This window comes from Nycticebus coucang, chromosome 11 (assembly GCF_027406575.1).
Source record: "Nycticebus coucang isolate mNycCou1 chromosome 11, mNycCou1.pri, whole genome shotgun sequence".
NCBI classification, from domain to species: domain Eukaryota; kingdom Metazoa; phylum Chordata; class Mammalia; order Primates; family Lorisidae; genus Nycticebus; species Nycticebus coucang.
Window position 1 is genome coordinate 110950217 of NC_069790.1, and position 24212 is coordinate 110974428.

The 24212-nt window shown below is 38.1% G+C and overlaps 1 protein-coding gene and 1 non-coding gene across 3 annotated transcripts in view; one reads left to right on the forward strand and one right to left on the reverse strand.

The window, feature by feature from the left end:
* Positions 1-24212, reverse strand: part of KDM7A (lysine demethylase 7A) — a 100592-nt gene that overhangs the window by 24415 nt on the left and 51965 nt on the right. For both annotated transcript variants that reach the window (XM_053609301.1, XM_053609302.1), the window contains exons 7-10: positions 23009-23171; positions 17408-17495; positions 15507-15613; positions 1463-1554 (exon numbers count right to left, since the gene is read on the reverse strand). In XM_053609301.1, coding sequence (XP_053465276.1) covers positions 1463-1554; positions 15507-15613; positions 17408-17495; positions 23009-23171 — 450 coding nt within the window. The remainder of the gene's footprint in view (positions 1-1462; positions 1555-15506; positions 15614-17407; positions 17496-23008; positions 23172-24212) is intronic.
* LOC128560499 (U6 spliceosomal RNA) lies at positions 15281-15387 on the forward strand. The gene has a single exon (XR_008372997.1). It is a non-coding gene; the product is annotated as a U6 spliceosomal RNA (small nuclear RNA).

Below are 24212 nucleotides of genomic sequence, written 5' to 3' on the forward strand. Positions count from 1 at the left end.
CCTTGCTCTAGTAGACACATAGCAATGAAAATAAAGTGACAGGGAATGTACAGTTATTGGGATGGTAACCTATTAATTACTGTTCTCCAATATCCTTTAAGAGCAGGATTTTTATTTCAAAGGGACACTCAAGATATTAATTTGGACAGTATTTTCATTAGCTCACATATTTATCATTTATTAAAGTATTATGTATGAATCTCCACAAAGTTAAAATAAAGATAAGAAAGTAAGTTTCTGTTCTTCAAGAGCTCATAAACTTGATGAAGGAGAAATGCATACATTACTTTATATACATTAGTTGTAAGACTACTGCCACAAGAAATATGCTATAAAATTATGAAAGAAATTAACACTAATTCCAAGTGGAGATCTGAGATGACCTTTGGAGGTGGTAGGAATCAATGCAAATATGACCATGTTTTAATGAAAATGAAAAGCTCAAGCTTAAATCTTGACCTCTCCTGTCCTTCATTTGTACCAAAGTCTAGCAGAGGAGTAAAAAGCATATGCTTTGCAATCCCAGAATTACGAGCTTTAAGTTCTAATTCCACCAGTTCTCTTGGGAAAGTTACTTTAAAAACTCTTGAACCGGGTACACGAGAAACTTACCAAATGTAGAATATAAATGTCTTAACACAATAACTAAGAAAATGCCAGGAAGGCTATGTTAACCAGTGTGATGAAAATATGTCAAATGGTCTATAAAACCAGTGTATGGTGCCCCATGATTGCATTAATGTACACAGCTATGATTTATTTTATTTTATTTTTTTGTAGAGAGAGAGTCTCACTTTATGGCCCTCTGTAGAGTGCCGTGGCCTCACACAGCTCACAGCAACCTCCAACTCCTGGGCTTAAGCGATTCTCTTGCCTCAGCCTCCCGAGCAGCTGGGACTATAGGCACCTGCCACAACGCCCGGCTATTTTTTGGTTGCAGTTTGGCAGGGGCCGGGGCCGGGTTTGAACCCGCCACCCTCGGTATATGGGGCTGGCGCCTTACCAACTGAGCCACAGGCGCCGCCCCACAGCTATGATTTAATAAAAAAAAAAAAACAAAAAACTCTTGAACCTCAGCTTTCCCATCTGTAGAACAGGACCCAGACCTTATGTAGTTGCTATGAGGATTAAACAAACTCATGTATATAAAGTCTAAGCACATTGTAAGGGTTCAATACTATTTATTATTCTATTGTATCTACATGTTCATTTCTCCTAAATACACTTAAATTACTTTCTTTGCCAGATTAAAGACATACTTAAGTACTTAATTCTCATAAATATGAACAGAAACCAGTACATCTGTATATATTGTATAATAAAATGCAGGTTGTACTTAAAACATTAGCTCTATTTGAATCCCTTACTACTGATACTCACAAGCACTGCCAAAACAGAGTAAGGACTCCTTGATCTTGCCACATATAAAGCAACAATGATTTCACCAAAGAATATGACTTACTTCTTTTTTCATCCATAATTTTAAAGCAGTATGCAGTGCTTTCACTCCCTGTACTAGGTAAGTTTGAGGCTGGAAACCATCTTCTCTCAGTTCTGTAGGAATGAAAGTGGGGTGGAAAAGGCTTTAAAGTGGTCAAAAGAGAAGGGATTAACTTTAAATTCTGAGTAACCGCCAAATATAAAAATGTGTAACTTCAGCCAGGTGCAGTGGCTCACACCTCTAATCTTAACACTCTGAGCGGCCTAGATGGGTGGACTGCTTGAGCTCAAGACCCCTTAAGCCTAGGAGTTTGAGGTTGCAGTGAGCTAGGATGCCACTGCACTCATGCCTGGGCAATAGAGTGAGACCCTATCTTCAAACAAACAACAAAATACATTAGAAATCAGAAAGTATGTTGGCTAAACAAGACTGAAAATATTATATCAACATGTATGGTATATTATACATAGGAAAATGTATAGCTTTAAATGCTTAGATTAGGGTGGTGCCTGTGGCTCAGTGGGTAGGGCGCTGACCCCATATACCAAGGATGGCGGGTTCAAACCCAGCCCCGGCCAAACAGCAACAATAAAAAAATAGCTAGGCATTGTGGCGGACACTGCCTAAGCCCAGGAGCTGGAAGTTGCTGTGAGCTGTGTGATGCCATGGCACTCTACTGAGGGCGATAAAGTAAATAAATAAATAAATAAATAAATAAAATAAATGCTTAGATTAGAAAAAGAATCTGAAAATTAATGAACTGAGGACCCACTAAAGATTAATTATGAGCAAAAATTAGCAAAATAGAAAAAAGGATGTTAAGTCTTAAACTGGTTCTTCTTTAAGCATTTAAAGCTATACATTTTCCTAAGTATATAACAAATACCTAGTATCAAGCACAAATACCTAGTATCAAGAATAAGAAATCATTACAAATGCTACAGATATTAAGTAGTTAAGAGCGATTAACATGAACTTTCTGCCAACAAACGTAAATTTAGATAAAATTTCTAGATACATTCTAGAAACTAATTTGTCAAGATGGACTGAATAATTAACTAGAAAGCCTTAATATTCCTTTAATCACTAAATATGCTGAGTTAGCAGTCAAAAATCTTCCTAAAAAGAAAACTGTAGCTCCTGATGGAGGTCTGTCCATCACTCAGGAAAGAAAGAAAACTGTAGCTTCCTCAGTGACGTCTGTCCATCATTCAGGAAATAAATCATTCCAATCATACATAAACTTCTCCAAAAATCAGAAAAAGAAGTAACAATCCCAACTTTTTATTTGAGGCTATCTTAACTTTCATACCAAAATCTAACAAGGATAGTATGAGAAAACAAAATATAAACCACTATCACTCAGGGCCAAAATGCAAAAACTACACACACATATGCACACATTTATAGGTAACATGTAAATATATATCCTATATTTGTATAAAATTTATTTTATATAATTTATAAGGTATATTTTATATATTCTAGATATATTGAATATAGAACATATACAAATATTTATAAAATATAAACCATACACCAGCTTACTAGTATATAAAAAGGCCAAGGATGTATACCAAGTGTATATCAAGACCAATGGTGGGTTAATATTAGAAAATTAATGAAGGTAACCACAAAATTAAAAGATTAAAGGAAGAAAAATCATAGAACTAGAGAAAATCATTCAACTACCACTGATCATTCTTAAAAATACAGAAAAAAAACAATATTTTAGCTAACTTAGAATAGACAGGGACTTCCTAAACCTGATAAAACTTACAAACATAAAGCCACAGCAAGACATAATACTTAATGGTACAAGGTTGAAAGCCTCCTTTTGACACTAGGAACAAAGATGAAGATGCCCACCTTCACCACTTTTATTCACTATTGCCATAAAGGTCCTCGCCAATCAAACAAAACCAATAAAAATAAATGAATAACATAAATATTAGGAAAAAAGGAACAAAACTGTCATTCACTGAGAATATATGTGATTGTGTATTTCAGAATCCAAAAATATCCTCAGATAAATAATAGTTTTTAACAAGGCTGCTAGATACAGAACTAGTATAAAATGAACTGCTTTGGCTCAGCGCCCATAGCTCAGTGGTTAGGGCACCAGCCACATACACTAGGACTGGAAGGTCTGAACCCAGCCCAGGTCTGGGTTCAAACAATGACAACTACAACCAAAACATAGTTGGGCATTTTGGCAAGCGCCTGTAGTCCCAGCTACTTGGGAGGCTGAGGCAAGAGAATCCCTTAAGTCCAAGAGTTTGAGGTTGCTGTGAGCTGTAACACCACAGCACACGATGGAGGGCAACACAGTGAGACTCTCTCTCAAAAAACAAAAAAATGAACTGCTTTTATATTAAGTTTCCCATGCCTAGTAGGCTGAACCATATGTAACTGCCAACATTTGATCATTTTTTGAGATAATAATCAGCAATTTCATATGGCCTAACCATACATATATAATTATATATACATAATAATGATATGTTATTTATAATAGTCCTTAAAAAAGTACCTTGAAATAAATCTAGTAAGAGACACATGTGCAAGATTTTTACCAAAAAAAAATCATGAAATGCTGAGAAAACCTTAAAAAAAATCTAAATAGAGATGTTCCATGATCGTTTTTAGAAAATTCAATATTTAGGGCGGCGCCTGTGGCTCAGTCGGTAAGGCGCCGGCCCCATATACCGAGGGTGGCGGGTTCAAACCCGGCCCCGGCCAAACTGCAACCAAAAAATAGCCGGGCGTTGTGGCGGGCACCTGTAGTCCCAGCTACTCGGGTGGCTGAGGCAAGAGAATCACTTAAGCCCAGGAGTTGGAGGTTGCTGTGAGCCGTGTGAGGCCACGGCACTCTACCGAGGGCCATAAAGTGAGACTCTGTCTCTACAAAAAAAAAAAGAAAATTCAATATTTAATAACAGAATTTTACCTAATGGATCTCTAGATTTAAATGTTCTAAGTCAAACTCCTCATGCCTTTATTTGGTTACCTGCTTGCTTTTGGAAAGGAAAGGGGTCAGCTTGTGACAAGGTAATTCCAAAATTTATATGGAAATGAACTAGTAAAGAAAAGCCAGGATATACAAGAAGGATAAAGTAGAAGGACCTACCAGATAGTCTTATTATAACACTAATAAGACAGTGCTTGGTGGAGAAACAGACTACCAGCCCACTGGAACAGAAGATTGAGTGTAGGTATACCACAGGACCTTCACATATGTCAACATATGATGTAGCACAGGAGTGGTCTTTACAAAGACCAGAAAAAGAATATAGACTATTCTAGTGGTTCTCAACCTTCACAATGCTGCCACCCTTTAATACAGGTCCTCATGTTGTGGTGACCCCCAAGCATAAAATTGTTTTCATTGCTGCTTCATAATTTTGCTATAATTTTGCTACTGTTATGAATCCTGATGTAAATATCTGATATGCAGGATATATTTAGGTGACTCCTGTCAAAGGGTCCTTCAACCCCCAAAGGGGTTGCAACCCATAGGTTGAGAACCACTGGACTATTCAAAATACGGTGCTGAAAACAAGTGAATACTTGTAACAAACAACCAAAAACATATCCCCTTCCTTCTGCATCCAGGAAGAAATCAATTGCAACTAAGTTAAAGGTCTAAATTCAAAGTAGAAAATTACAAAAGCATTTTGAAAACAGTATCTGCAAGCCCTCAGGGTAAGAAAGAACTTATTAAGCAAGGCACAAAAAGCACTAACCATAAACACTGAGAAAATACTATTTTAAGAAATTTTGTCCTTCAATAAACACCACAAAGAGAATAAAAAGAGAAGTCAAAGGTATTTGTTATATTTATTTCCAAAAGTAGTAGGATTTGGAATATATAGGGAACTCATATAGATCACTAGAAACAGAAACAACTAAATTAAAATACTGGCAAAAGACCTGAACAGGAGGTGGAGCAAGATGGCAGCTGAGTAACAGCTTCCCTGCAACGGGGCACCATGAGCCTGGAGAGATAAGACTCCAGGCATCTCTGGCTGGTGGGATCTGCCTATAATCATCCCTTTGAGGATACAGAGAGTCAGGAAGGGACTTATGGACCCCAAGAGGAGGACAAATACAGTGGAAAACTGGCAAGTGGTTGCGTTTGTTCGATCGACCTAATCCCACCGGCAGGCATGAGTACAAGCAGCAGTGAGACTGCAAACCAGAAAGGCCTTACCTGCGAACTGTTTTGGTGTTTTTGGACTTGGCACTCAGTTGAACTGCCTTGGGGAGAGCTTGAGCAGGAGTGCAGAGAACTCTGGGCATTGTCTAGGGCCCCAGACTGAGCCGCTGAGCCAGACAGAGCTAATAGTGTTCGGCTATGGGCCACAGGGAGCCATTGTGAGAGAACTGCCCTGGCAAGCTCCGTCCTCAGGGTCACAGAGCAAGGATCTGGCGGGAGCTAGTAACCTAGTGACTGAGCAGCCTAAAGGCAGGGACTGAGCTGCCTTACAGCCTTAACCCACCAGGGGCAGAGTGAGACCGGTTTTGGCACACTGGAGCCTGGGGCTGTTGCCCTGGGTAGAGTGTCTGGCGTCACAGCTCATAGCAACCTCAAACTCCTGAGCTTGGCGCCGCCCGGACCTCCATAAGAGCTGTGCCACGACCCCCGACCTGCAACACGCGCCCACCGGGCCTCTGCATGCCCTGACCAGGAACTGCGGGAGCCGTGCAACCCTGCGTCCTCCGTCCTATACCCTCCCTAACTCCACACGGGCCTGCTCATCTGGCCAGGGACTCTGGTAGCCACATGCCCTCCAGAGCCCTCCTGCCTCTGCGCAGAGCCCTTCTCCTGGCCAGACACTGCTGGCGCTTGCGCTCTCTGTGCCAAAGTCACTGGGCGCCAGGCACTCCCAGAACCGTGCGCAACGCCTCCTGCCCTGTTGCTGGATCTGGGTGTGTCACACTCCAGAACTACTTCCACAACCAGAACTCCCTGGCTGGGGCAGCCCCAGAGGAACTACACAGGGTCACTCCCTACAAAGATCCTGCAACAACAGAGTGATCCCGCTGGGGTCTAATCTTGGAGAGACACCTCCCCAACTCTGAGGACGGCCAGAGGCAATGGTGAAAAACAATCATGAGGCGAAATCAACAGAAAAACTCTGGCAATATGAATAATCAGAGTAGATCAACTCCCCCAAGGATCAATGGGGCAGACACAGTACAAGATCCCATGCACAAACAAATAGCTGAGATGTCAGAAACCAAATTCGGAATCTGGATAGCAAATAAGATAGAACTAGAATTCCAAGCAGTAACCCAAAAGATACCTCAAGAATTCAACGATTTCAAAGAACAAATGACCAAAGATTTTGACACATTGAGACAAGAAGTTGCAGCCCTCAAAGATCTGAGAAACACAGTAGAATCCCTCAGTAACAGAATGGAGCAAGCAGAAGAAAGGATTTCTGACATTGAAGAAAAAAGCTTTTGAATGCTCCCAAACTCTCAAAGAGGAAGAGAAATGGAGGGCAAAAACAGATCACTCTCTCAGAGAGCTCTGGGATTAGAAGAAAACCAATATTCGTCTCATAGCGATCCCCGAAAACGACAAAGTGGCTTCACAAGGCAGAGTCTCTTCTCCCTGAGATTCTGAAAGAGAACTTTCCAGACATGCCAAGAGATTCTGAAATTCAGATAGCAGACAGTTTCAGAACTCCAGCATGACTCAACCCAAGTAAGACATCCCCCAGACACATCATAATCAATTTCACTAAAGTTAATATGAAGGAGAAAATTCTGAAAGCAGCCAGATGAAAGAAAACCCATCACCTACAAGGGGAAGAATATAAGAATAACTGCAGATCTCTCTGCTGAAACCTTTCAAGCTAGAAGAGGATGGTCATTGGCTTTTAATCTCCTAAAACAAAATAACTTTCAACCCAGGATCCTGTACTCAGCTAAACTGAGTTTCATTTATGATGGAGAAAATAAATATTTCAATGACATTCACATGTTGAAAAAATATGCCACAACTAAACCAGCTCTTCAGGATATTCTCAGACCTATCCTCCATAAAGACCAGTATAATCCTACACCACAAAAGTAAGCCCACCCAGAAAATTTTGATCAAATTCCAACTTCCACAGTTGCAAAAGGATTAAAAATGTCCACTGGACTCTCAAAAGGCTTATCAATATTCTCAATTAATGTGAATGGTTTAAATTGTCCTCTAAAGAGGCACAGGTTGCCTGACTGGATACAAAAACTCAAGTCAGATATCTGCTGCATACAAGAATCGCATCTTACATTAAAAGACAAATATAGACTCAAGGTGAAGGGATGGTCATCTATACTCCAGGCAAATGGAAAGCAGAAAAAAGCAGGCGTTACAATCCTATTCGCAGATGCAATAGGCTTTAAACCAACCGAGCTAAGGAAGGATAAGGAGGGACACTTCATATTTGTTAAAGGTAATACTCAATATGATGAGATTTCAATTATTAATATTTATGCACCCAACCAGAACACACCTCAATATATAAGAGAAACTCTAATAGACATGAGCAACTTGATTTCCTCCAGTTCCATAGCAGTTGGAGATTTTTTTTTTTTTTTGGCCGGGGCTAGGTTTGAACCCGCCACCTCCGGCATATGGGACCGGCGCCCTACTCCTTGAGCCACAGGCGCCACCCGCAGTTGGAGATTTTAACACCCCTTTAGCAGTGCTGGATAGATCCTCCAAAAAGAAGCTAAGCAAAGAAATTTTAGTTTTAAACTCAACCATTCAACATCTGCACTTAACAGACATCTACAGAACATTTCATCCCAACAAAACTGAATACACATTCTTCTCATCAGCCCATGGAACATACTCAAAAATCAACCACATCCTAGGCCACAAATCTAACGTCAGCAAATTTTAAAAAATAGAAATTATTCCTTGCATCTTCTTAGACCATCATGGAATAAAAGTTGAACTCAATAACAACAGGAACCTGTATACCCATACAAAAACATGAAAGCAAAACAACCTTATGCTGAAAGATAGATGGGTTATAGACAAGATTAAGAAGGAAATCACCAAATTTTTTGGAACAAAACAACAGTCAAGACACAAATTACCAGAACCTCCGGGATACTGCAAAGGCAGTCCTGAGAGGGAAATTTATACAACTGCAGGCCTTCCTCAAGAAAATGGAAAGAGAGGAAGTTAATAACTTAATGGGACTTCTCAAGCAACTGGAGAAGGAAGAACACTCCAACCCCAAACCCAGCAGAAGAAAAGAAATAACCAAAATCAGAGCAGAATTAAATGAAATTGAAAACAAAAGTATTATACACCAGATCAATAAATCCAAAAGTTGGTTTTTTGAAAAGATCAATAAAATAGATAAACCTTTGGCCAACCTAACCAGGAAAAAAAGAGTAAAATCTCTAATTTCATCAATCAGAAATGGTTAACGATGAAATAACAACAGACCCCTCAGAAATTCAAAAATTCCTTAATGAGTACTACAAGAAACTCTACTCTCACAAATATGAAAATCTGAAAGAAATCGACCAATACCTGGAAGTACGCCACCAAGACTTAGCCAGAATAAAGTGGAAGTGTTGAACAGGTCTTTATCAAGTTCTGAAATAGCATCAACTATACAAAATCTCCCTAAAAAGAAAAAGCCAGGACCAGATGGCTTTATGTCAGAATTCTACCAAACCTTTAAAGAAGAACTAGTACCTATATTACTAAACCTCTTCCAAAACATAGAAAAAGAAGGAATATTACCCAATACATTCTACGAAGCAAACATCACATTGATCCCCAAACCAGGGAAAGACCCAACAAGAAAAGAAAATTATAGACCAGTGTCACTAATGAACACTGATGCTAACATACTCAATAAGATCCTAACAAACAGAATCCAACAACACATCAAAAAAATTATACACCATGACCAAGTCAGATTTATCCCAGGATCTCAAGGCTGGTTCAACATACGTAAATCTATAAATGTAATTCAACACATAAACAAACTAAAAAATAAAGACCATATGATTCTCTCAATTGATGCAGAAAAAGCTTTTGATAATATCCAGCATCGCTTCATGATCAGAACACTTAAGAAAATCGGTATAGAAGGGACATTTCTTAAACTAATAGAGGCCATCTACAGCAAACCCACAGCCAATATCGTATTGAATGGAGTTAAATTGAAATCATTTCCACTTAGATCAGGAACCAGGCAAGGTTGCCCATTGTCTCCATTGCTCTTTAACATTGTAATGGAAGTTTTAGCCATTGCAATTAGGGAAGAAAAGGCGATCAAGGGTATCCACATAGGGTCAGAAAAGATCAAAGTTTCAATCTTCGCAGATGACATGATGGTATATCTGGAAAACACTAGGGATTCTAGTACAAAACTTTTAGAAGTGATCAAGGAATACAGCAATGTCTCAGGCTACAAAATCAACACCCATAAATCTGTAGCCTTTATATATACCAACAATAACCAAGCCGAAAAAACAGTTAAGGACTTTATTCCTTTTACAGTCGTGCCAAAGAAGATGAAATATCTGGGAGTATACCTAACAAAAGACGTGAAAGATCTCTACAAAGAGAACTACGAAACTTTAAGAAAAGAAATAGCTGAAGATGTTAACAAATGGAAAAACATATCATGCTCATGGCTGGGAAGAATCAACATTGTTAAAATGTCTATACTACCCAAAGCAATATATAATTTTAATGCAATTCTCATTAAAGCTCCATTGTCATATTTTAAAAAAAGATCTTGAAAAAATAATACTTCGTTTTATATCAGAAAAAAAATCAGAAAAAAACTCGAATAGCCAAAACATTACTCAGCAATAAAAACACAGCAGGAGGAATCACACTACCAGACCTGAGACTGTAGTATAAATCGATAGTGATCAAAACAGCATGGTATTGGCACAAAAACAGAGAAGTAGATGTCTGGAACAGAATAGAGAACCAAGAGATGAATCCAGCTCCTTACCGTTATTTGATCTTTGACATGCCAATTAAAAACAATCAGTGGGGAAAAGATTCCCTATTTAACAAATGGTGCTGGGTGAACTGGCTGGCAACCTGTAGAAGATTGAAAATGGACCCACACCTTTCACCATTAACTAAGATAGACTCTCATTGGATTAAAGATTTAAACTTAAGACATGAAACTATAAAAATACTTGAAGAAAGTGCAGGGAAAACTCTTGAAGGAATCGGCCTGGGTGAATATTTTATGAGGAGGACTCCCCAGGCAATTGAAGCAGTATCAAAAATACACTACTGGGACCTGATCAAACTAAAAAGCTTCTGCATCGCCAAGAACATACTAAGTAAAGCAAGCAGACAGCCCTCAGAATGGGAGAAAATATTTGCAGGTTATACCTCCAATAAAGGTCTAATAACCAGAATCCACAGAGAATGCAAACGTATTAGCAAGAAAAGAACACGTGATTCCATCTCAGGGTGGGCAAGGGACTTGAAGAGAAACTTCTCTAAAGGAGACAGATGCACGATCTACAAATAACATGAAAAAAAGCTCATCATCCTTAATCATCAGAGAAATGCAAATCAAAACTACTTTGAGATATCACCTAACCCCAGTGAGAGTGGCCCACAGAACAAAATCCCAAAACCAGAGATGTTGGAGTGGATGTGGAGAAAAGGGCACACTTCTACACTGCTGGTGGGAATGCACACTAACATGTTTCTTCCGGAAGGATGTTTGGAGAATACTTAGAGACCTAAAAGTAGACCTGCCATTCAATCCTATAATTCCTTTACTAGGTTTATATCCAGAAGACCAAAAATCACAATATAACAAAGACATCTGTACCAGAATGTTTATTGTAGCCCAATTTATAATTGCTAAGTCATGGAAGAAGCCCAAGTTCCCATTGACCCAAGAATGGACTAGCAAATTGTGGTACATGTATACCATGGAATACTATGCAGCCTTAAAGAAAAATGGAGACTTTACCTCTTTCATGTTTACATGGACAGAGCTGGAACATATTCTTCTTAGCAAAGTATCTCAGGAATGGAAGAAAAAGTATCCAATGTACTCAACCCTACTATGAAGCTAAATTATAGCTTTCATATGAAGGCTGTAACCCAACTATACACAAGACTATGGGGAAAGGGCCAAGGAAGGAGAAGGGAGGGGGGAGTTTAGGGTGGAGGGAGTGTAATGGGTGGGGTCACACCTACGGTGCATCTTAAAATGGGTACAGGTGAAACTTACTAAAGGCAGAATACAAATATCTACATACAATAACTAAGAAAACGCCATGAAGGTTATGTTTAACAGTTTGATGAGAATATTTCAGATTGTATATGAAACCAGCACGTTGTACCCCTTGATTGCACTAATGTACACAGCTATGATTTAACAATAAAAAAAGAAAGAAAAAAAAAGACCTGAACAGGTCTTTCAATAAAGAAGAAATCCAAAAGGCACACACATGAAAAAATGCAGAATTATGAGGGAAACGCACATTAAAGGCACAAGGAACACTATTTTACACCTATTAGATTTGCAAAAATTAAAACCTAGAAATACTAAGTAATGGCCAGAATGTGGAACATTGGGAACTCTCATACCCTGTCAGGAAATGGGAATTGGGGACAATTTGACAACAACTACTAAATTCTTCCTATAACCTAGAAATTGGATCTGTTCTTTGGAGTAATTCTTGTAGTAGTTGACAAAGACAAGATTATCTTAGCAACATTTTCCAAAACTGCTAGAAACTGAAAACAACCCTAAAATGTCCAATTGTAGAATAGGTATATAAATCATGGTATATTCATACAAAGAATACTATAGCAATGAAAAAGAAAACTACGACTACACACAAAAACCTGCACGAATATCATAAACAATGCTGAGTAAAAGACAGTTGGTAAGAGATCATCAGCATGGATCTATTCATCAAGCTTTACAAATGGAGAAAATTAAACTTTTTAGTTTGTGGATAGGTAACAAAACTGAAGAAAAGAATTATCCCTAACGTCAGGATAGTGCTAGAAATGCAGTGAAGGAAAAGGGTATAATGGGAAAGGTAAAAGGTCATTCCTAAGATATTGGCAAGGTTGTTTTTGCTTAACTTGGGTAGTGGTTACCTGAATAATAACAGCTTGATGCTTTAAACAGTACAAGAATGTGTGTGCATATACAGTGTTTATTGTATGTGTATGACACATTTCACTATGATAAAAGTAAACACACAACATATACACACAAATGTCTACTCTGGGTTTTTAAACCAAATTTTAATAATCTAAAACGCAGGTAAAATATGTTAGATGTGGTTCAAAATTCAGAAAAGCTGAAGCAAAGGATTTCACTTCTGCTCAGTGACTAATTTACTGACATAAATACAAACTGGTTGTTTTATTATCACCGACATGAAACACAGTTAAGAGTTTCATATAATCAGGGCAGGGCCTGTGGCTCAAAGGAGTAGGGCGCCGGCCCCATATGCCGGAGATGGCGGGTTCAAGCCCAGCCCTGGCCAAAAATCACACACACACACACACACACAAAAAAATACTTTCATATAATCTACCCCTATTTAGCCCATCATATAAGCCTTGTAAGAGTCTAATAGTTGACAAACAATAGGCCACAATGAGAAGTACAAAGATTAAGAATGAAAGAACATAATTTGGGGTCATAAGATCATTATTTCCATTCCTAGAATGTATTCTTAAAACCATGGCAATTACTATAATGGTCATTTGGCTTTAGCCTTGATGAGACTGGATTCAATCACTAGTATTGCCAGGGATTCTATACCAATCTTGCTGATAAAACATCATAAAACAACCTACAAATAAATACCCTTTTATAGCAATCTTTAGAAAAAAATTTTTTATAGAGTCACACAATCAGGCCTCAATGTTTCTCTACTTTTGATGGCCTAACGCAAAGACTATATAGTTATTTCTAAGACTAAGCAAATTGCTGCTGTGATTTTGATAGTAACAGAAAAAAATTGTCTTTTAGATAAACTTTCCATTTGTTATAAAAAGTTGAATTATAAGCCTTTCTTAGACATTAGGGGAAAAAGAAGCCACTGTGTATCACCCCAGGGCCACATGTGTACGTGCCTGTCTGTGAATAGATAATTTCCCCTAGGAAAGAAAAGTTGGCAGAAAGTACTCTAAACCAAGTATAGAAATGTCAGCTTCTTAACTAGAGAGCTGGGTTTTTTTTTTATTTTTTATTTTTTTGCAGTTTCTGGCAGGGGCTGGGTTTGAACCTGCCACCTTCAGCATATAGGGCCAGCGCCTTACCCCTTTGAGCCACAGGTGCCGCCCGAAAGCTGGGTTTTATTACCACAAAACAAAAACATCTGTAAGTGTTTTTGTAAGTATGTATAATAAGTGTTCCAGCTTTTCTAGGCTTGTACTTAAATAGGAAACTATGAACTCTACTGTCCGGTATTTTACTGAAAACTCTATATGACCACTCTACAGTCCACTGTGACATTCTTAGAGCCAAGAAAAATACCTGAAAACAATAAGTCTGGGATTCACACTGTAGAGCTGAGACTGGTCTTGGGAAGAAAGGACCTATTCCTCCCCATCCACAGGATCCTACCTGCATCATAAATACTTGCAGCACATCAAGACATCTGCCTCTTGTCTACACTGTACTGTGAGGTATGGGGTTTAGGGTGCCACTGTTATTTCCTTAATCTCAAAGGTCGGGGGGTGTCTTGAGACAGAGTCTCTTATCACCCTGGATAGAGTGCTGTCACAGCTGGCACTCTGGGTGACCCCTGGGCAGAGTGGCATGGCAGCTCACAGTAACCTCCAACTCTTGGGTTTAAGTGATTCTCTTGCTTCAGTCTCCCAAGTAACTGGGACTACAGGCACCCACCACAACACCTGGCTATTTTTTGGTTGTAGTTGTCGTTGTTTGGCAGGTCTGGGCTGGATTTGAACCTGCCGGCCCTGGTGTATGTGGCTGGCGCTCTAGCCACTGACCTACAGGTGCCGAACTGGCTTTTTTTTCTTTTGAGGAAAAAAAAGAATACATGAGTTTTATCATTTTTGTTCTGTACATAGTTTCCTGAGAAGCATATTTTTGGTTATTTCTTTTCATTTTCCCTTTTCTTCTTACGTAACTTTTATGTGGAAAAAGAAAGAAATGTTCAGAATAAACTTTACTGTTTAATCTCTTTATATCTGTTCTTCTGAGAGTTATAAATTATAATAGCAGTACTATTTGCAAACTGACTAGTTAGACAACACAAAAACAGATAAACTATGTTCTCACTGCTCAAGTACATGAAAGGCAGAAAATGGATAGAGGCAGAAGCGATAGTCAGTCTCCCAACTTGACTGCTCAAGGATTCTTAAGCCAAAACATAAAAATGTCAACATTTTGAATTCCACATTTTAAAAAGTAGTGTTTGAGTTTAAATAAAGAGATGTTCAAAAAAAATATTTTTCTTTACCTACAGAACATACCTGACAATTGAAAAGTTGGTTTGCATGCTAACAGATAAATTATTCTAGCAGCATAATGGTCATAATAGTGATGGCATAAACCATTACCTGATTCTCTCTGGATATGAAAATTATGCCCTCAATTTTTTAAAACAAATGTTTGGGAACAAATAGTAGGGAAGGAATCACTTGATATAAACAACGCTTTTGAGAGTAAGGCACTTCTACATGCTTAATAATGTGTACTGGCTACCAGAGAACTAGATAAACACTTTCCAACATTACAGGTTGTTAGTTTATGAACTAGAGACTCTAATTCACTAAAGAGGTTTCTGCAGAAGGGAAATCATGTATTTAAAAAAAAAAAATAGGTGCTTGCTTCAGCAGCACATACACTAAAATTGGAACGATACAGAGAAGATTAGCATGGTCCCTATGCAAGGATGACACGCAAATTCGTGAAGCGTTCCATATTTTAAAAAAAATAGGCATGACATCTACACCCTACTAGAAAAAGTACTCTGTGAGGTGGCTTTTAGTTGATTAACAAATGTTATATATCTTATCATCTAAAAAAATGCACAAATTATTAATTACCTTTCAGGGTTTCCAGCAAGTTTTTGGCTACAAACCAACATATGGCTTCAAAGAAAGGGAATTTGAAAAGATCTGGTGTTTTTAGCCTTTTCTCCATCTCATAACACCTAAATGAATAAAATTTGAAGAATTGTTTAATATTATACTAGTATTTCAAAGTTAAATGAAGGTAACTAACTTGAAAATAAAGTATAAAACAAATCAAGTATTATACTTAGCAACACCACCACATATGGACAAAACTGAGTTATCTTATCCAAGTTCTGACTTTAACAAATTTGACAGCATACTTTCACACCCTGGGATTTGTATCCTTATTTTTTCTTTTTTTTTGAGGCAGAGCCTCAAGCTGTTGCCCTGGGTAGAGTGCTGTGGCATCACAGCTCACAGCAATCTCCAACTCCTGGGCGCAAGTGATTCTCTTGCCTCAGCCTCCCAAGTAGCTGGGACTACAGGTGCCCTCCACAACACCTATTTTTTGGTTGTAGTTGTCATTGTTGTTTGGCGGCCTGGGTGGGATGTGAACCTGCCAGCTCTGATGTATGTGGCTGGCACCTTAGTGCTTGAGCTACAGGCGCAGAGCCTTGCATCCTCATTTTAACAAAAGAGATTTTACAAGGGTTCCGCTATAATAAGTAAAACAATGTTTTTGCAGTGTATTGGACAACACAGCAACACCTACCCAGAAGTTTTCTTTAGCCTCAACTCAAGACCTTACTTGGCACCAACCAAGGTGAGAAGACAGCTTGTCGCAGTGTTAAGTCTTCTGTCAGAGTCCCTGCAGCAGTTCATCTGACAGAGCAGGGATAGCTCAGGTCCAAAGAGAAGAGATACACACCTGGTTGTTGTGGGAGCTGCCCTGGCTTTAGCCTCATGTCCTGTAGCCTCTCTCTCTTTTTGTTAAGCGTTATGTTACATATTTTTCTTTGGAGACAGGATCTCGCTGTCACTCAGGGTGGAGTCAGGGGCACAATCATAGCTCACTGCAGACTCCAACTCCTGGGCTCGAGTGATCCTCACACCTCAGTCTCCCGATTAGCTGGGATTATAGGTGCATACTACCATGCCTGGCTATTTAATTTTTTTTTTTTTTTTTTAGAGACAGGGTCTTGCTATTTTGTCCAGGCTTGTCTCAAACTCTTAGCCTCAAGCAATCCTCCTGCCTCAGTCTCCCAAAGTACTGGGATTCCAAGTGTGACCAAATGCACCTAGCTTCACTCTCCCTTGTAATAACTCCATACACAGATGCACAGCTCCCAGGGGTCCTCATGTGCATGCCAAGTGAAAAGAGTCACCACATTCAGGGAAGCCCAAAGATATGGCTTCCTACCAGGTATTTCTAGTTCTCCCAGTCCTGATACAGTTTATCATCAGGAATCACTTTTACCACAGCAATGCTGCTTAGTAACATTCTACCTTCATTGGACTACTAGGGGAATAAAATCAGGCAAAGATCAAATTCCCATACAGAAGGGGAAATAGCTGTTAATCCTTTACCTGCAGCAAAATTAAAGCAGATGTTTTGACAGCAATTGGGACTTAGGGTTGTTTTTTTCCAGCACCGTATGTCACACCTGAGTCTGACTGGATTTCGTTCATTTCCCTCATTGCAAAAATAGCCAAAGAAGAACATATACTTATAAAATCTTGAAATTTAGGGAGATATTATCAAACAGAATAAGTTACTTTTTGTTTTGTTTTTAGATTTAAAAATGCATCAAAATATCCTCCTGCAAAATTTTAAAATACTACTTTTGTTTAAAGTTCTTATTCCTTAATCATTTCTCGGGGTGTATCTCCATGAGATCTCAAATAAAATGTTGTGAATTTACTCTTTTTAACTTAAAAAAAATTCTATTTAACAAGGGACAAAAGATCCTTTAAATACTGGTGACACAAACCTGAGCTGCATGCCAATGTTAAGGTTGTGCAGAAAGTTCCCCCCAAAAGCCATACAGTCCTGAGAAGTGAGCACAGCATGGATCCACCCTGAAATGGTTAAAAGTATAGAAATTAGTAATTTTTCAATATTTGAACCAAACAAATGTGATATCTACCTGTGAAGTAACTCAAAACATCAACCTCAGTTTCCTTCATTAGTCCAGTGCTAGAAAAGTTAGTTTATTACAATCTATAGATTCATTTAATTAAATATTTATAAAATGCTGATTTTACATACCAGACTGTATGCTGAGTTTGAGAAATAGGTGAAGAATTTTTCTGGTTGTTGTTGGTTTTGTTTAAAAACACAACCTGACTTTATAAAGACTGTACTCCACAATAAGTCAAATCTGGTTTGAACTAAGAAAGCACGTCTTCCATAAAGAGCCTCCCAGGGCCACCCTGAACCTAGTGCCCTTAAAGGTAAGCAGAGGAGATCAGGGAACTCAACCCAAGACCTGACTCTATAAGAAGGAAATGGTAGATCACTCACATTTAATTATGAAGGTTTATGGTCTTCCAAGTATAAACTTTGGCAATCAAAATTATGCTTTGTTTTCCCATAAAAATGTTTTCAAAGTGAGAAGCATTTCTTAGAGATGACACATTGGTTTTTAATTGTTTGGGATTCATTGAGAGTACGAAGAATTAGGTTACACTGATTGCAGTTATTAGGTAAAGTCCCTCTTGTAATTGTGTCCCACCCCCAAGAGGTGTGCCGTACACTGTGACCCTCCATAACCCTCCCTCCTCCCCAATCCCGCATTCCCCTACCCTATCCCTTGTATTAGGTCATCTACTGCCTTCATATTAGAATTGCTTCTCCATTCTTGTGATGCTTTACTAAAAACAATGCATTCCACCTCCATCCAGATTAATATAAAAGATGTAAAGTCTCTTTTTTAATGGCGAATAGTACTCCATGGTATACAAATACCACAGCTTGTTAATCCATTTCCGGGTTGGTGGGCATTAAGATGGTTTTCATGTTTTGGCAACTGTAAATTGAGCTGTGATAAACAATCTAGTGCAAATAATCCTTATGACAAAATTTTACGAAATCCTTATGAAAAAAATTTTTTTTCTTCTGGGTATATGCCTAGTAATGGGATTGCAGGATCAAATGGGAGGTCTAATTTGAGTTCTTTAAGGATTCTCCAAACTTCCTTCCAAAAAGGTTGTATTAGTTTGCAATCCCACCAGCAGTGTAAAGGTGTTCCCTTCTCCTGACATCCATGCCAGCATCTGCAGCTTTGAGACTTTGTGATTTGGGCTATTCTCACTGGGGTTAGGTGATAGCTCAGAGTAGTTTTGATTTACATTTCTCTGATGCTCAGGAACAATAAGCACCTTTTCTTTTCTTTTATTTTTATTATTTGGGATTCATTAAAGGTACAAAGAATTAGGTTACACTGATTGCAGTTATTAGGTAAAGTCCCTCTGATAATTATGTCCTAACCCCAAAAGGCGTGCCACACACCGTGATCCCTCATCCTCCTCCCTCCTTCCCTCTTCCCACTTGCTCATTCCCCTACCCCCACCTTGTATTAAATCATCTACTGCCTTATTATTAGAATTGACTACACTGGATTCTTGCTTCTCCATTCTTGTGATGCTTTACCAAGAAGAATGTGTTCCATCTCCATCCAGGTTAATACAAAAGATGTAAAGTCTCCATCTTTTTTAGGGGCTGATTAGTATTCTATGGTATACATACTCAACGGGTTGTTAATCCATTCCTGGGTTGGTGGGAATTTAGGCTGTTCCCACATTTTGGCAATTATAAATTGAGCTGTGATAAATAGTCGAGTGCAGCGGTTCTCAACCTGTGGGTTGTGACCCCTCTGGAGGTCAAATGACCCTTTCACAGGGGTCGCCTAAATACATCCTGCATATCAGATATTTATATTATGATTCATAACAGTAGCAAAATTACAGTTATGAAGTAGCAACAAAAATAATTTTATAGTTGGGGGTCACCACAACCTGAGGAACTCTATTAAAGGGTGGTGGCATTAGGAAGGTTGAGAACCACTGGTCTAGTGCAAACGTCCTTATGATAAAAGGATTTTTTTCCTTCTGGGGAGAAGCCTAGTAACGGGACTGTAGGATCAAATGGGAGGTCTAGTTTGAGTTGAGGATTCTCCACACTTCCTTCCAAAAAGGTTGTATTAGCATCTGCAGCTTTGAGATTTTGTGATGTGGGCCATTCTCACTGGGGTTAGGTGATATCTCAGGGTGACTCTGATTTGCATTTCAAATCAAATAATAAGGGACAATGAGCATTTTTTAATATGTTTGTTAGCCATTCATCTGTCTTCTTTAGAGAAGGTTCTATTCATCTCTCTTACCCAGTCATGTATGGGGTTGTTGGGTCTTTTTTTGTTGATTAATTTGAGTTCTCTATAGATCCTAGTTATCAAGTTTTTGTCCAATTCATAATATGCAAATCTCTTTTCCCATTCTGAAGGGGTTTTTTTGCTTTGGTTGTTGTTTCCTTAGATGTACAGAAGCTTTTCAGTTTAAGTCCCATTTGTTTATTTTTGTTGTTATTGCAATTGCCATGGAAGTTTTCTTCATAAAATCTTTCCTCAGGCCGCTATCTTCAAGTGTTTTTCCCACTTTCTTCAATGATTTTTATTGTTTCATGCCTTAGATTTAAAACGTTTATCCATCTTGAATCAATTTTTGTAAGTAGTGAGAGGTGTGGGTCCAGTTTCAGTTTTTTACACGTGGTTCTCCCAGCACCATTTATTGAATAGAGATTCTTTTTCCCATTATATGTTCTTGTTTGGTTTATCAAGATCAGGTGGCTGCAAGAAGTTAGTTTCATCTCATGGTTTTCTGTTCGGTTCCAAATGTCAATGTCTCCATTTTTATGCCAATACCACGCTGTTTTGGACACTTAACTTTGGAAAGAAATGTTGATAGACTTAACATAAAGACTTCATGTAAATAAATATATATACACATTCATGTGAAAAGTCAGCTTTTAAAATACATAAATTCCTTTCTCTGTATGTTTTTCATCTTTTGGCCCCTCACTGTACTATAACCCAGTATCAAAAAAATCCCAAAGGACTCATTTCAAAATGTGCCCATTTATGTGCTCAAAGGCTCTGAAACTTGAGTGACCCTGAAACCACAAATTAGAAGTTTGTGCCAGTTACAAACCCTATCGATCAGTGCTTCTCAATAGTGGCAGTCCACCTGTACAGGGTGTTTTAGAAAGTTTGGAGGCGGCATGAAATTGTATATTACCTAAAGCTTTCAAGAAAGTTTGCAATTTCAAGGGTCTTTCCTGTATTATCAGATGCACGAAATACCTCAATTCTAAATATTATTCGTGAGCAAAAAAAAAAAAAAAGTTTGGAGGCTTTTTTGATTGCAACTATCAGAGAGCACTATTGGCATTTTGTGACTGGGAGCCAGCAGTGCAACAAGAAAGACAGTTCCATACAATAAGAAACTGTCCCACATCACTTGGGACTGTCAGCTTTGGCTGGACATTCATATAAGTACTAAGTCTATCCATCAACTATCTCAGCCTAGAAACTAGTACTCCATTATATATCTAAACAATGAATTTTGCATGGTTTTGGGACAATTTGAAAGAATATAACGATTCTGAAAACGAAGAAAACATTTGGAAGTTTACAAATGTCAACTATCTTGGGGGGTGGGGGGAGAATCACATTTCCTATAGCAGTGGTTTGCCAAGTGTGGTCACCAGGCCAGCAGCACCTGCATCAGTCAAGAACTTGATAGAAATGCAGATTTTCAGGCCCACTCTACATCTATAGAATCAGAACCCTGGAGATGAAGCCAGTAATCTGTGTTGTAACAAGCCTTCTAAGTGATTCTGACACTCCAGGAAGTTTGAGAAGCACTAGCCTGTATCAATGCTACTGACAAAATTTGTCCTTAAGCCTTCCATCAAAATAGAAGGTCTGTTTATGCAACTAACAGTTTCATTCTGTCCTCTAATGCTGCTGTGCCTAAACAAGCACATATTAAAAGAGCATTTCATTCTAAATTACCTTCTTATTTCTTCTTTGTATTCCAGTTAGATCATTAAATTGATATTTTTTAAAAATTAGTTGTTCAGGAGGTTATCTTACCTATGAATTTCAATGTAAGAACTTAAAGAGGCCACAACAAAATATTTTTATAAAAGGGAAAACTAGGAAAAGGACCTAAGAGGTGGTTAGCCCATTCACAATGAAAGTACTGATACTTATCTGGGCAAATATTTTGGTAGTTCTATGCATTTATTCATTTGTTAATTCAACACACATTTATTTATCATGTACATCAGGGCCAAGACAAAAAAGCAGAGCCTGTGGTAACAGATCCCCGTGAACTCTGCAGACATTAAGGTTGGTCCAAAACCACTGGTCTGGACAGGCTACACTTCGTATTTATTCATATTGCAAAATGACAGACCTGATACTTATACTTAAGGTGATAGCTAAGACTGATACTCAGCCCCTGGCTACTCTTTCCTTCGTAATTATCCTGGGAACCCAGATTCTTATAGCAGGTTTGGCAATGAAGAGCTAACCAAAGTTAAAATTGAAGGGAACAGCATCAAAATTTAAAAACTTCTGTGCATCAAAGGACATTATAAAGAAAAAGTGAAAAACTGACCAACAGAATGGGAGAAAATATTTGTAAATTATATATCTGATATGGGTCTAATATACAGAATATATTATATAAAGAACATTTACAAACTCAATAATAAAAAAGGACAAATGACCCAATTTAAAAATGGGCAAAGGGTTTAAATAGACATTTATCGAAAGAAGATATAACATTATACATACATGCACCAGTTGAGCATCCCTAATAAGAAAACCCAAAATCCAAAATGCTCCAATGAGCATTTCTGGTGAGTATTAAGTCAGTGCTCAAGCAGTTTTGAATTTTAGAATATTTCAGATAAGAGATTTCAGATTAGGGATGATTAACCTATATATCCCTACAATGAAACATTATTGGGACATAAAAAGATGTAGTACTATTATGTGCTACAACATGAATGAGCCTAGAAAATATTATGATAAGTGAAAGAAGTGAGACAAAAAAGGCCACATCACATTATTCCACTTATATAAAGTGTCCAGAATAAGTAAAGTCATAGAAACAAGGAAGGGAAGAATGGGGCATGACTGCTAAAGGGTACATGAGGTTTCTTCCTGAGATGATGAAAATGTTCTGAAATTTAGATAGTGGGGATGGTTGTACAAGCTTGTCAACCTCTACTTAAAGTCACTGAATTACATACTTCAAAAGGGTGAATACTATGGCATGTGACTTTGACCTCAATGAAAGCAAAAATGAAGGCAAAAGACATAAAATAATGCCAAAGAAGTCCTACCTACAAGACAATCCCTCTAAGGGACAAAAAGTAAAAAGTCCAAGATCAGAATTATCTCTCATGTAATGCCTAACTACTTTCCAAACATGTTGAAGCCAGGGGTTCTAACTAAAAGCTGACCCTCTGTGACTGAGTGTGAACTATGGGGAGTAAGGGCTGGGATGAAAGAAAACCTTACCTGTAGGAACAAATAAGGTATGTCCCTGCTTTACCACACACTTGTAGCATTTATCCACCTTATCTCCAAAGAACACCTCACTCTGGGTCACAGATGAACTCCAAGATTCATAGAGTGCCAAATTTTCATCTGTTGGCTTTATCAAATAAAAAATCTTCTCACCCTAGAACGAAGTAATCGAACTATTTTTGAAAAAGCAAAAGCCATTCCTAGGATGGCCTACATTGATGTAATTTCCCACTATAATGATCTAAAATAAATTAGATAATTATCAGATTTTTTAGGTTCAAAACACATATTCCACATACATGATCGGTAGCTACTGACTTAATAAACAGGTGCTAAACCTCGCCCTCCCCAACTAACAAAGACTAGATAAAGTAGTGTTGAAGAAATAGCTGCGAGAAAGGAGAGTAGAAACCATACACATCCCGCTGACCTCCTCTCATTTTCAAAGTACAGAAGTAAGTATGTGACAGGCTCCAGGTTACAGAGTCCTCTACTACAAACTTTGCCCTTTCTCCTAATTTCTCTAACCTGATGATTATTTTTTAAATAGCTGTAAATAAACTTCCTTTAATAAACTAACTCTCCTGCTTCATGAAGAAAAGGAATAAGAGTCTAAGGATAAAGCATCAAATACAGTCCAGAACATTGCCAAGGCATAGACATTTGACACAGATGAAGATCTGTACTAGATCAGTACTCTCCAATGGAACGTTCTGTAATGATGAAATTTTAAAAAATATCTATGCTATCCAATACAGTAGCCACTAGCCCTGTGTGCTACTGAGCACTTGAAATATAACAAGTGCAAATGAGAACTAAATATTTAATTACATTCAATTTAAATTTAACCACACACAGCTAGCAGCTACTATATTGAACAATACAGTCTAGATAAAGCAAGGTGAACTGGTATTTTTACCAAATCCAACTAACTGTCCTTGCCCTATCTTTTTTTTTTTTTTTAAGACTTGCCCAATCTTAAGGCCAAAAGCAATTATTACTGTAATTTTGCTCCTTCTTAGGTATTTGAGTCAAGGATTAATGGATAAATAGGGGGAAGAGAAAATAAAGAGAGACAAAGGCTAAGAGAAACCAATTAAAAGATGAGGGCGAAAGAGAATCTAACTCTAAATAAAAATGTCCTGGCTCTTTCATTACTTGGGATAAAAAAATCTAATGTTTAAAGGCAAAGTGA